This window comes from Pipistrellus kuhlii, unplaced genomic scaffold (assembly GCF_014108245.1).
Source record: "Pipistrellus kuhlii isolate mPipKuh1 unplaced genomic scaffold, mPipKuh1.p scaffold_m20_p_5, whole genome shotgun sequence".
Taxonomy (NCBI): Eukaryota; Metazoa; Chordata; class Mammalia; order Chiroptera; family Vespertilionidae; genus Pipistrellus; species Pipistrellus kuhlii.
Genome location: NW_023425551.1, coordinates 10,810,141 through 10,824,345, shown reverse-complemented (window position 1 = coordinate 10,824,345; position 14,205 = coordinate 10,810,141). Strand labels below are relative to the sequence as shown.

The 14,205-nt window shown below is 42.5% G+C and overlaps 1 protein-coding gene across 2 annotated transcripts in view; it reads right to left on the bottom strand.

Annotated features, from left to right (window-relative positions):
• NKAIN2 (sodium/potassium transporting ATPase interacting 2) overlaps nt 1–13,719 on the bottom strand; it is a 741,160-nt gene extending 727,441 nt beyond the window's left edge. Inside the window, exon 1 of one of the 2 annotated variants that reach the window (XM_036414935.2) lies at nt 13,421–13,719. In XM_036414935.2, the coding sequence (XP_036270828.1) occupies nt 13,421–13,474 (54 nt within the window). In that variant the 5' untranslated portion in view covers nt 13,475–13,719. The remainder of the gene's footprint in view (nt 1–13,420) is intronic. The other variant, XM_036414937.2, reaches the window with a different exon arrangement.
• Between the last annotated feature and the right edge of the window lie 486 nt (nt 13,720–14,205).

The following is a 14,205-nucleotide window of genomic DNA, read 5'->3' as shown; positions in this document are numbered from 1 at the left end:
ATCTCACACCCCCGCCCCCCACAACCTCCTGCACCCCATCCCCCCAGCCAGCCCCACCCCAATCAGGTCCCCCTAACCCAATGGGGTGGGGCTGGCTAGCCAACCTCCCACGCCCCTTAACCCCCAGCCCTACCCTCAATCACCCCCCCTCCCCCGAGAGGTGGGGCTTGCAGCAAACCTCCTGGGGCCCCACTCCCTGGCCAGCCCAGCCCTGATGGGCCTTCATCAGGGCTGGGCTGGCCGGAACCCACCTGTGCATGAATTCGTACACTGGCCCTCTAGTAAATAAATAAATAATAAGCCTCAGGTTGCAATTTGAACCCATCTTCACTTATAACAAGCACTAGATATTAGATCAATTTATGATAGAAACACAGCTTGACATTTCTTCCAGTTAGATCATATCCTAATTGACAAGAGGGTGGAAACATACACTTAATTTATTCAGCACATGTCATTATGCTATTCATGGGTGGACATTTCATAAATCTCACTTGATTAAGCTGATTTAGTAATTACTTAATTTCTTCCCACTGTCTATTCATTCATTCTTTCATTTTGAAACAATCATAACAGTGCTACAAGGTAGGAATCGACTCCTCCCTCATTCCTGGAGTCGCTCTGGGTCTTCTCCATCTCCCAACACCTCCAGGCAGGGCCCTGGGCACGCCTGGCTCTCAGCATGTGGCTGGCAATGTTCCCATCCCCTGCTGCATCCAAACCACATCAGAAAGACTCTCAGAGAGAAGGGTTTTGTAAAGACGATGTTTTAATCTCACAGAATTGCTTTTCACATAAGTTGACATCCCTTCTCTAAATTGAGATCCCTGCCTCTGCCAGCAACTTTGCTAACATTTATCACCCATGCATTCCTGTTCCTATCTACGTTCAACATGTAACATTTTTATTCATATTAGGAAAGATTAAATTAAAAGATGGGCCCAGCAACAGCAAACTTGCCACAGAACCCTTCTGTGTGTGAAGTGTATATTGAATTGCAATATAAACCTCAAAAGAGACAAAACAACAACAAAAAACTCATCGGGGTTTATTCTCTCAATTTTAGAGAAAAGCTAACATTTCAGGCCGTTTTGATAGTTCACAAATCCACAGCATCAAAGCAGGTGCAGTCACAGGGCATCATCGGGACTTCATTCTTGTGAAAAGAAGTGAAAACCAATAGTTTCCCTTAAGGATTAGAATAAGAGAGGCATACAATACTGTGCTTACAAGATTTACAGTTGCTACATGTAAAGTGAACTTATGCCATTTCCCTGATCTTTAGGGCAGCTGTTTCTGTTTTTGTAACAAAAACAAAATGAATCTGAGACTATCAAGTGTTGGTAAACTGGGAAAGCACTGTCCCATACATGCAAGAGCATGTGGAACTTCCTATGAGTGATTTATACAAAACCAGAAATACGTTCTTAACCGGACTCTTAATGAATTCACGGTTAGCTTCACGGTCTTCACTACAACAGCCTTTAAAAAAAATCCATCATTTTAGGCAGAGTAGCATCACTTGCTTCTGAATTGTATTCACCAGACCCTCACCCGGCTCCTAGTCCTACAGGGAAAGAGGGAAGCTTTAAAACAAGGCCAAAAGAAAAGCTAAACTTAGGTTCATAAATGCTACTGAAGAGCCAGAACTTAACTACCATCCTTCGACTGAATAAATGAAACCATGTTTGATGAAAGATGGACAAAAATAAAACTCATTTTAACAACTTAATTCCTATTGACACGAGTAAAAAAAAAACAAAACAACACATAATCTTACCCAAAGTGCAAATATTTTGGAAAAATCATACATGACAGGTTCACTATCACCAAATTTGTGAGCCAACTTTATTTAAAAAGAGAGAAGGGAAAAGGAGACTTGGACACTCTACCACCTGTGTAATATCAAATTCATAATAGTTTTTAAAGCTTTCAAAGAGCTTGCTCACTGCTCCCAATACCTATAGTTAAACACATTCACTGACCCAATCTCTCCTCTGCACCTCAGAGTAATCAAGTGGAAAGAACCAGTAGTGTTGCCATCGGTAGCAAGGTATTAAAGGAAGGAAGCAAAGGGAATTGGACGTTGTTGAGCCTAATGGGCTGGGGCCCTGAACCAGACACTGAGCCTGTGTGCTTCACTAGGAGGCGGCAGCGTCACACAGACCCCAGGGCACTTGGCCCCCAAGGAGACCTAAGCCCTCCCAGTGGACAGGAAATCTCCTCGGAAGGACGATCTTGCCCTAGACACCAATCTGTCAGGGGGAGAGGAAGAGGTAGTCCCAGGCCCAACAGAAGTCAAAATGGCTCAGGGCAGGGGCTTGACCATAGAGGCCTGTGAGTCTAACGGGAAAGAGACCATTGGTCAGGGTGGACCATCAAAGCCCAGGACATTTGGGAAGCTGGCTATTTTGACAAAGCTCCTGGTCATGACCTCAGGGGAACAGAGAGCTTTCTTGCCAGAGCACAGTGAAGCATGAGGGCCTAGCAGCCAACTAGGGAGGCAGCTGCACAGGCTCCAAAGGATAAACAAACTGAAACAAACTCTGTTCACTGGCCTTCGTTTGGGCCTTAATGAAGGCAAGACTGGGCTTTTTCATTGGCGGGTGGAGAGATGGGACACTGATAACCCAGGGGCCTATTTCCACCCCAATAACTCTTGCCACACCACAGTCTCCCATGGGTGGGACCTTGGAATCCTTTCTTCAATCCCATGAAAGAGCCCAATCTCCATTGGCAACAATAGCACCTGCATACACCATATACTCTAGGCCAGTGGTCAGCAAACTGCAGCTTGAGAGCCACATGGGGTTCTTTGTCCCCTTGAGTGTGGCTTTTCCACAAAATACCACATGGGGGCGCGCACATACAGTGCGATTGAAACTTCATGGCCCATGCACAGAAGTCGGTTTTCGGCCTGCGCAACTCTGTTTTGAAGAAGTGGTGTTAGAAGTTTAAGTTTAAAAAATTTGGCTCTCCAAAGAAATTTCAATCATTGTACTGTTGGTATTTGGCTCTGTTGACTAATGGGTTTGCCAACTACTGCTCTAGGATGAGCATGTCAAACTCAAAGGCTAACAAGGGCCAAATAAACAGGATTTAAGTTTATGTGGGCTGCATAAAAAAAGCAAACAAAAAAACAAACAAACACAAACACAAAAGCTTCAATTTTCATAGAAAGGTAGGTTTATTTCGATAGAGACATGCTGAATACAAAGGGCTGCAATAAATGAGTAATCATTAGCATAAACTAATAAAACATTTTAATAAAAATTAACACTTTTTCTTGAATATTAAGTTACCAGACACTGAATAACTGCACAAATTAATAAGCATAATGTAATTAAACCTATTTTTCTTGTTCTCCGAAAGCAAAATATTTCCTGTGGCACACACCAAACAAGTCAGTCCAAGACTAATGACATGGCCATGGGCTGCTAAAATATTCACTGCCAGTATTAGTGGAGAGAAATGGTGTGCCTGTGCATAAGGCACATCAGGGATATGAATACAACGCGATTATAGTAATCAGTCATTAGCGAACATTGTAGTTCCTTATTAATAATTATGTATAACATATGTATACATAATAATTATGTATATGTATATTGTAAAAATTAAGTCATGATATTTTTATTAAAATGTTTCCTACATACTCTTATATTGGCTAGGCTGCAAAAATATCGTTGTGGGCTGCGGCCAGTGGGCCCGGAGTTTGACATGCTTGCGTAAGTGGTCAGCAAACTGTGGCTTTGGCTTGCCAGCCTGTTTGTCGCTGTGTTGACTCATGGGTTTGAGGCTCTGTTGACTAATGAGTGTGCCGACCACTGCTCTAAGGCCTATGATTCTTATCTCACAAAGAGAATGAAGTCAGAATGCCTGAGTCCTAAGGAGGAATGAATTCTGACCTCCAGGAGCAAGCTGCCTCCAGCCACTGCATATGCCTTACAAAGGGAGATGCTCAAGGCCAAGAGGAAGTAGCACCCCCTTATCCAGGGGCCCAGAACACAGAGAGCAGCACACCACCAGGCTAGGATGCTCACTGGAGCCTGGGAAAGCCCCCCTCCCCATCTTCTCCAAGTGCCATTAGAGACTGTCCTTTCTACAAGTAATACTGAGAGAGATCTGCCTTCTGTATCCCCCATGGCTCATACAGAAAAGGCTCCCATGAATTCCCCACCACTGACCATTTTAGACATCACACTGACTCTCCATCAGTTGACACACAGCTGTCAGTCAAAGGATCTGAAACACCTCCCTTATTCTTTTGTGCGATTAGCATCCTACAAATGCATACAAAGGCTTCTGTGAACAGGGGAGATGTGATCCCTCCATTCCAAACTAAGACCCATTTGTTTTCAAAGAATGCCTCATTGTTGGGGTTTTAAATGTACCACTGTTTTTAGAGTGTATGCATTGATTAGAAAACAAAGGAGGGTATGAGGTCTCACTCCTCACCACAAAGATTTAAGATATGATGCTAGAAGAGGGAGTTTGGTTTTCGATGTAGGATACAGGTATTGCTCCTCATCACTGCTTTTCAAAGAAAGTGCTTCTTCAGACGCCCTCTGCCAGGTGTCCCAAAGTCCCAAATATCCTTGGAAACTCACTGCGCCATGTCATCATCTTTGCTGCATCAGCAATGGGACGTGACTCAATATCACTGTTAAGGATTGTGATTTTAGTGGCTGAAACATAATTTCAAGAAACTCAAGTACACATAAAAGTAACAGCCACGTAGCTGAAAACAAGGATCCCTTCATATATTTTAACTACGTGATAATAATATTCTTAAACATCGTTATGGGTTCCTGTTTGTCATGTATCTGCTGAATGGGTGAAAACTTTCCATACTGAACTCTTAGCCTTCAAACATTGTTCAGATAAACGCAGTGTTAACTTTTAGACTGTATCATTAGCCTAGAGAAAATTTTTCACTGAAAAGTGTTTCTGAGAATACTAGTTCCCCGGAAGATTAATAGGGGTATCAGAAAGAAAGAAGTTCCTGGGTTCATTGTAAGCACTTTGCAAGTATTCGCAGAGATAAATGGACTTAAGCAAGGGTTTCTTCAGTGTAGGACTTCCTGGAATGGCTAGTATATTTTGTGACTTTTAAGAATAAGGTAGGAGAGGGAATAAAACCTGCAGTGTTGCAAAACTTATTTAACCTCAGAGCTCACGTTCAGCAGAACATTTTGCAGAACTAGGTCCCATGGAACACAGTTTTAGAATTGCAGGCCTGAAGAGAAAGCATGCTGACTGGTTTGCAAAATCCAAGTTGAATTCCTAATGGACGCTTAAAGCAGGCACCTCAGACACATAAGTATAGTACTGTCCTATCGATTTAAACCGACCACACCTAGTGTTAAGATCCTTACTTATGTAGCACCCCATGGGACAACAATGATGGCGGGTGAAGAAAACATGTTTCTACAGGAAACTAGTCGTGGCAACGAGGACCACAGGTCAAATGATGTATCAGCATCCCAATAACTGTTTCTACTCTGGCTAGAGGAACTGTCCTAAAATATTAAACTATTAACCATTACCAAGATTTTTCAGGTATTGGAAGTAACACAACCACAAAGCCTTATATATAATTATAAAAAAATATATTTATATATATGTTATATATAAATTATATATAATATATTTTTTATAATTATGTATAACATATATAAATCAATATATATATATATTGATTTTTTTTTTACAGAGGAAGAGAGAGTGATAGAAAGCTAGAAACATTGATAGGAGAGAAACATCGCTCAGCTGCCTCCTGCACACCCCCTACTGGGGATGTGTCCACAACCACGGTACATGCCCTTGACCGGAATCACACCTGGGACCCTTCAGTCCACAGGCCAACCCTCTATCCACTGAGCCAAACCAGTCAGGGCTGTGAAGCTCTTTCATGTAAACTTTAAGCACGTTTTCTCCCCAGATGCTCCTAGGTGTTCCATAGGGTAAATAGGTCATGAATTACCTGCCCCACTTTTCAAATGAGGAAATGACACTCAGGAATATAAATGGTCTGAGCAAAGTCACAGTTATTTACTTGTCCAGGGTGAAAGCACTAGACCAGACAGAGAAAAATCTGCCTTCTCACTCAGCCCAGTGCTTCTTCAGCATATTCCCACCTCTCTCTCCCCCAGGCAGAGTGAGAAGCTGTTCCAGAAATTTAGACTGAGGGGCTCGGAAGAAAGAGAGGCAGGTGAAGAAACTAATGCTGCTCCAGCATCGCCAGGCACGAATCTCTTTCAGATTTTTCTATATCATCACTACGTATTGCAAGGACGCAAACGCTGTGAAAAAGACCTTCCAGTTGCCTTATTTAAACTTCAGAATAAGGACTAAGCTAGAAGTCAGAAATAAGCATCCTGGGTCCTAAAAAAAAAAAAAATGGTTTTCTTTCACATGATCAACAGGTAAATAAAGAAATGAGCAATTTATCTGGCTGGGTTGAAGAATTTCAAAAACAGGTCATGCATCCATACACCCTTACACGAAGATCTGTGCTCTAGGCCTGGCGTTCTCAGAGTTTGGTCCCTGACAAGCATCAACAGTGTCCTCCGGGAACTCATTAGAAATGCAAACCCTCCTTCTCGTTCCTCCCCAGACCTTCTGAACCAGAACTCTGCTGTGGGCCAACTGATTTGCATAGAAAAGGCCTGCCAAGGGTTTTGACTTCAGACTCAAGTTTTAAAAGTGCTCCAGGATATTCAATGCATATTTTAAATAACAAGTACTCACCCTGGCTGGTATAGCTCAGTAGGTGAGCACTGACCCATGCAACAGGAGGCCGCAGGTTCTATTCCCAGTCAGGGTCAGGGCACATGTCTGGGTTATGGGCTCAACCACCAGTGAGGAGCGGGCGGCCGGCTGGCCGAAACAAGCAGGAGGCAGCGGATTTATGTTGATGTTTCTCTCTCATCAATGTTTCCATCTCTTTCTCCCTCTCCTTTCCTCTCTCTCTAAAAATAAATAAATAAATAAAACCCACTTAAATAACTTACTACTCAAAGTCATTTCCAACAATAATTTAACTAATAATCTCACCAGTAGTAGTCTGGATGGATTTAGGATTTAGGATTTGGGAAATGTTAATAAAAATAAAAAAATAAACAAACAGGCAAATGACATTACTCTGTATTCGCCATTCATCATGGAATGGTTGCATAAAGAACAGGAAGTTGAGAAAAATGAATGTTTCTTCTTCCCATAGAATCTTCTAGAAGCATACCTGAGAAGGTATCCACGCCATTACATGGCCCAAGTAATGTGTGATTAATTCTGAACAGCTGGCCAGTGATGCACAGAAGCTGTACCCTTTCCCCACCCTTCACCACAGAAACACAAGCTGGCCCCAGCGGTTATTTCTGTAGTGTCTTATTTCTGTAGCATGGAGCCACAAGAGTGTTTTTAGGATAGAGCACACTTGCTCAGCCAGAGGCCCCGGTTCCGCTTTGGGATGCCTCTCCTCTCATTCTCCGGCCCCCTCAGCAGCCAGGGCACGGGCCAGTCAGGTTGGACAGGAGGCTGGCCTCCACCCCTCCCCACTGCATAGGCTTGTGCTGAGGACTGTGTCCATCAGGAATCAGCAGGTATGTGTTGCCTTTGTTAGTAACACAGAAAGAATGCCATGTAGTTCAGTGGCACAAACTTAAGTGTCAAGTCGGACAGACGTGGATTGAAACGCAAGCCCTCCCACTCACGCACTAAGAGGGTGACTTAAGAAAGTCCCTTAAACTCCCAGAGCCTCTGTTTCTTCCTCTGTAAGATGGGGGTATTGATATCTATTACCCATCTCTTAGGATTATTAGAAAAATCATTGAAAATGACATCTATGTAGTAGTTAGTCCAGAACAAGCCTCCAATAAATTTCAATAGTTTTCAGTATTAAGTACTTTGCAAAACTGGATTTTTAAAGCATAACAAGCTTTAAAAATACAAAATTAAAAAAAAAAACACTATTTTTTTTTCAAAGTGCATATAAAAGTTAATCAATTTGCAACTTTTCAAAGTGTTTTTAAGGGATCAAATTTAGCATCTGATCCATAAGTAATTTAAAAGGTACAATTTATTAGCATTACCAAAGTCACTCTAATTCTATTCCAGGTTGAAAAATAGGTCTATGGCTTGCATTAGATGAAAAGTTATAACTCTTTCTGTCCATTAAACCAAGTGCCTGTTTAAGGGATTAATCAAAAGGATGACACTGCTCTGCTTTCAGGAACATGGCGCTAGTAATGCCTTCACACAGTAAGAGCTTCCCAATCAAACTCACCAGAACTGTTAGGAGAAACCAGTTTGTTAATTTCATTTTACACCCCGCCTGGACAAAGAAAGCAATATAAATGCCTTCATAACTTTCAAATGCCCTCCCATTTCCTGGGGTTGGTGAGAACACTGTTATTCCCACCCTAGTGAAATGAAGTATGTGTAGACATAGTACTTGTTTCTATTGTTGTTATGGAGGGAGAATCCTAGATAAACATCATATCTTGGTGACCTATGTATTTTATTATATTGACAATAAATACTAATAAGTTCCTATGGGAGAGAAAGGATATCAAAATTATTGTAAAGAGCTCTTTATCTAGATGAAGAAAAACAAACAAACAAACAAACACACACACACACACACACAACAGACTAGAAACATTTCTCCTGCAGGTGTGTTTGATTTCTGACATTCCATTTATAAGGCATGGAAACAGGGTAATTTCCACTATTAGGCATATTTGTTTCAAAGCTATTTTTGAAAAAAATTACACTGAGCTGCTTGAGATTCTACTAAATAACTGAAATACAGCCTTTGGAATTTTAGCCAGTAGTAGTATATATAAATAATTAATGCAATGGATGGTATGATGTTAATATTTTTATATACAGTATAAATGTGAAAATATTAAAATGTGCTTCTGTCTCAGATTTTATTTTTGTCAGAGAGAGAGAGAGAAAGCCATTCTGAAATTCTTGAGTTTGCAAGAGGAGAATCTGACCCCAAAGTAGAGCAGCCTCCGAGGGAAAGGAGGTGGCAGTGCCGGTTTGCATGTGTGGGGCCCCGCCCACATACGGCCCCTGCCAGAGATGATTGGCATTCTGCACAGGAAACGCTGCCCTTTATTTTATTTGACAAAGAGGAACATCTCTAAACAGATTGGCTATTGGAAACTTCAGGTGTATGAGGGAAAAAGCTGCCTCCAGGTTTGTGAACCAAGGAAGAGAGCAGGACCCTGGACTAAGTTTCTGTATCTTCCTTGGTAAACATTAGAGGAGAGTAGTGCTGAATTATAATGAGAGAATATACATACCTATACACATATACATACATGCATGTATACATATATTCATATATGCATATATACATATGTTTGTGTGTGTGTGTGTCAAAATGTTGCTGTCCAAATGTAGACAATGACTAAAAAGAAGAAAGTAAGTGTACAATTTAGCAAACTTTTAGCATCTCTTTACACTATACACTTCTGAAATATTACCTGGAAAGTTTTAGTCTTCTCCAGGAATTAGATTGATTAAGAACTTCAAGATGGTGGATTATCAATGATATTGGAATCTGAAACGTTTAATCCTCTGAGCAGGAGTGTTTCTGACAGGTAACGTTCTGCAGTTCCAGAGAACTTTCAAACTTGTGCAGAGTATCCTAGGAAAAGCATACCATTCTGCCTGCACTTTTCAAGGTACTGCTTTATTTTCTAAGCCGTAACTAGCAGGCATGTAAGTGTGCCCACGGCACAAAATCACGATTGACACCACTAAGGTACTCCAGAATTATAACGAGTTTGTTTTCAGTTAGTCCATCTATGTGCTCCTAGCCTTCTCCAATTCATGTGTGCCTCTGAGAGTGCTTAGCAACTGCAGCAGCAAACAGCTGATCCTTCTTACTTACGTTTCCAATGTGCTTCTCCACACAGCTGCACACGCATGTGTACCAACCCAACTGCTAGTTGCACCTGCTCCAAGTTAGCAGTACTTCATGGGGCACAGGCAAGAGTGACACTCCCAAGTGCTAATCTGTTGAATGTACATCTGTGCTTTCTTTCAATAGCTGAGGACTCATGCTTTGTCCCACATAGGAGCCTCGTGTACACACATGGGGGCGACTGTGGATTTCCTTACTGGAAAAACAAAGCTGCCTTTGACATAAAAAATAAGTTATATTCTTCCATATTAATGACTGAGTGGTTTTTTTTCAATGTTTATATAAAGGGCTCTTTCATTCAACCAAACATTTTTTTTAAAGCTGCAACTTTTTCAAACTGGTGCAAGTTGTAAATAAGACTTTAAATTGGTCTTATCCTATACCCACTCTATACACCCCTTCAAATGCCATCATGATTTTTGTGACTACCTGAAATCTTCCGTTTCTGAGAAGGAAGAACAGCAAGGATAAGAGGAAAATTACTTTCTTGAGATTATGAGTGCAGCCAATCGGTTTCCAGAGGCACACCCCTTTGGGTAGGAGCCCCCTGAAACCTGACGTGGAGTAACTCTATAGCTCAGAGAGGCATGGAATGAATGTTTTGTACTATATCTCTGTTGTGTGAAATTCTAACGTCTTGTTTTATAACCTGATTTCCTGATTTTTAAAAGAATGTATATTTACTCACACTTGTATTCTGCCCAGCATTAACTTAAAAACATGTTTAACAAGTTAAAAGCAACTACTCAGAATCTTGACAGGTAGACTTCTCTGCAGGATTAGTCTCTGTCCTTCACTTGTTAAAAAAAAAAAAAAAGTGACAAATGAGGTTCCCAAGCTACCTCGTTTTTCTAAGATAGTTGCAAGTTTATGTAAACATAAATATTCCTTTAAGTCTAATGAAAATATACTCTACTTATAAGATTGGAGGTACATGTTTTCAGAAACTTAAATTTGCTTAAGAAAGTCAATAGAGTTTCTATCTTAGGCTATCATGGTCTTCAATTAATTTTAACAAACTAGAATTTCATCTGTACAGCTACAAAAAGACTACATCCAATGTTATAAGGACCCACACTACACACTTCAAAAGTAAATAAAACTAAGTAAACTTCATGTCAATCAGTGGTACAGGAGTCATAACTTATTCTGGAAACCTGGCTACTTATAAAACAATCTTTACTCATAATAGCTCAAGGATACAAAAGTTTTTACAGGTCTATCAAGAGCAAAGAAAAACATATTCACCCACCCAAATTATTTTGTTGTTTGGGGCTTTGCCACTATTAACTTGCAAAAGAATTCTTTTACTTAAAATGGACTACCATATTCCTAATAAGCAACAATTACCAGAAATCTCTTAGGCCCTTTAAATGTGATCATTCCTCTCTATCAAGCCAGTGGGATATTCTTTCTCCTTTGTTTTTTGTTTTGCATCTGCACGAACATGGCTGCTAATTATGTTATCCTGGTAGCACATATGTCTGAATGGGATAACAAAATCTCATGATCCTTATTGAGCGTAAAATATTTCCTGGGATTCAAATGTGCATACTTGCTTAGATTGAGCACTCCTATATTGCAGCAAATTCTATTTTGTTAGAGAACTTAGCTTTGATTAAGAATTTCCGTCTCATTAGTGATATAGCACCATTTCTAAAACCCATGGCATGTAGACACACCACACACACACACACACACACCTTGAGCCTTATCCTGCTACTTTGTATATTCAGCTTCCCTATTTGCATTTTCTTAAATTGTTTAAGTTCTTGAAAGTTTGTATTAACACAAAACACCATATAGATCTAGTGCCTACATCTGCCATAATAAAGCCCTACTATGTTAAATGGTTAAAGGTAAAAGAGTATAAGAATGATATTTCCTACCCACTCATTCTCAGTTTTATGCTTTTACACAATGAATAAGCAAATGTATTCTTTTCCAACTCATATAGGAATATACAAATGTTTTGAAAATGCTTATGCAATTTGGCATACTTAGCCTAATGTAGTTTAACAAAGTAAGCTCTCTTATTGCTCTGATCAGCTTTGTCATGAAGAGTAAAAATTCTTTATTTCAAAATGTAAATTAATGTGTGGTAGGAAAAAAAGTGGTTTATACATCATCAAGAAAATACGACATTCTTAAAATTATATTGATATGTATCTTCTTTTTCTTAATTCACAGGTCAAAATATACATCATAAGGTAACTTTCCTGGAAAAGATAAACATCCTGAAATAATATATAAGAAAAAAAAACTATGCAGCTAAATACTAAACAAAGCAATAACAGCAATCACCACTCATGGCAACTGCTAACAAAGAAGAACACTTAAGGAATTCTATCCATTTCCTTAGCATGCCTTTGCTCTTCTGAATACTTTCCTGATTGGACTCTCAGAAATTTCCTTCAGTCTTGTCCTTTCCGCCTTTATGAAACAGTTGTTCGAAACGTAAGTGGCTATTCAGGTTAATATATACTTTCCAGGGAAAGCTATTTTATAACAGGAGCAAGCAAGCACCTCCTACTTCAAATTAACCACTTACAGTGGCATATTTTTCACCTCTGAAGTATTTTCAGCCCCTCTTTCTATTGCCCTTAGGAAATTTAAATTCAGAGACATGACACTTCCATTATTGGCTCCTTGCCTCTTTAAAACCGAACCACATTCCTCAAAAAAAATAGTACATATAATTCTCTACCCTATAGGATCAAACAATAGTATCTATTCCAGGAGCAAAGACATACATAATGTAAGACAGAATATTTTTTTCCCCTTAGAACTGTTTGTCATAATTGTGATCTGAAGGCTACTGGTTCCGTCCATGGCAATGGTGTTGCTAAGTTCATCTAAGTATTTCTCTTCCATCTGCATACTTTTAAAACTCAAGGTGGCTTCCAGACCAAGCCACTTTAAAGATACCATCTGCCCTACAGGGTGGTCTGTGACAGCATTCTAGCCGTAAGACAACATATTCCATGAGAAAGAACACGTCAGTGAAGAAACAAAGATACTGCAAACATTGGCATACAGAAGAAAAGTAAACCTATACATATATAGGTATGCGTTCCACATTTCTCTGTTACCTGTATGGTGAATGATATGTGACGATCACCTTATTACAGTCCTAGGGATGCAGAGCATAAAAGAACCACAGCTCATCTTGCTTTGCTTAAAGAAATTAAAGACAAGTTCAACCCACACCCGCCAAACTGTCTTCAGAGGAATAGCAATAGGTTGGGGGGGGGGGGGGGGGCCTGAAAGGCTCAGCCTTTCTACCACACGGTGCGTCTCCCTGAAAATCATTTTAAATATAGACAACCTATCTGTCCCCTTTTCTCTTTTACTTTTTCCCCCCATCCTCATCCATCGCAGACCCTTTCCTGATCTGATCACCCACCCCCACCCCCTTGCCCACTCTCTCAGAGGCACACGCTACCCAAGAAGAGCACGGACCCAAGTGCCACTTACCAGTTGCATGCCACAGATAGAGATCAGCGTGCACCTGCCATTGCAATAGCCCATGGTTTCCGAGACCCCTGCCACGGCCAGGCTGTCCCACGCCGGCCACCGTCGAGCCCCCACCGTATCCAATCAGAGCGCCGGGGAGGACGGGCAGACCTGCCGCGGAGGGCTCGGGGGCTCCGGGCTGCCGCTGCCGGCGTCCTGGGAGCGGACAGGCATTAGGACCCGCGGGCGCCGCGGCGGCAGCGGCGGCAGCTCTGGCTCCGGCTCCGGCCGCGCCCGCCGCGCATACCTCCACTCGCGGGTGCGCACGCCGCGCCGCGGGCAGCGCCGCCCGTGGACGTGGCCACGCGCGCGGGGCCCGCGGGGGCAGCAGCGGTGGCCTCGCCGCGCCGCCGCGCCCACGGGCATCTGGCCGCCCAGTTGCGCCCGACGCGCGCCCGCCACGCGCTCCCCCCGCCCGCCCGCCCGCCTCCCTGCGCCGCGCGGCTCGGGGCGCCCGGGTACGCGGGGCCGATGGCGGGGGGAGCGGGGCGCGGCGCGGACGCGCGGGAGGGGGCGTCCGGGCTCCGCGGTCCCGGCGGCGGCTGCTGCGCGCAGGGATGCGGGGTCCGCGCCGCGTCCTGCAGCCGCGCGCCTCGGCCCCTCCCCGCGCCCAGATGTGTTAATCCTCCCGCACGGATCCTCCCGCCTGCACCCCGCGATCTCCCCCCGCCCCCGCCTCCAAAGGCGTCCGCTTCTCCCCCGGCCGCCGGCCGAGTCCGAGGGAGGCGAGTCCGGGCGGCGTGTCC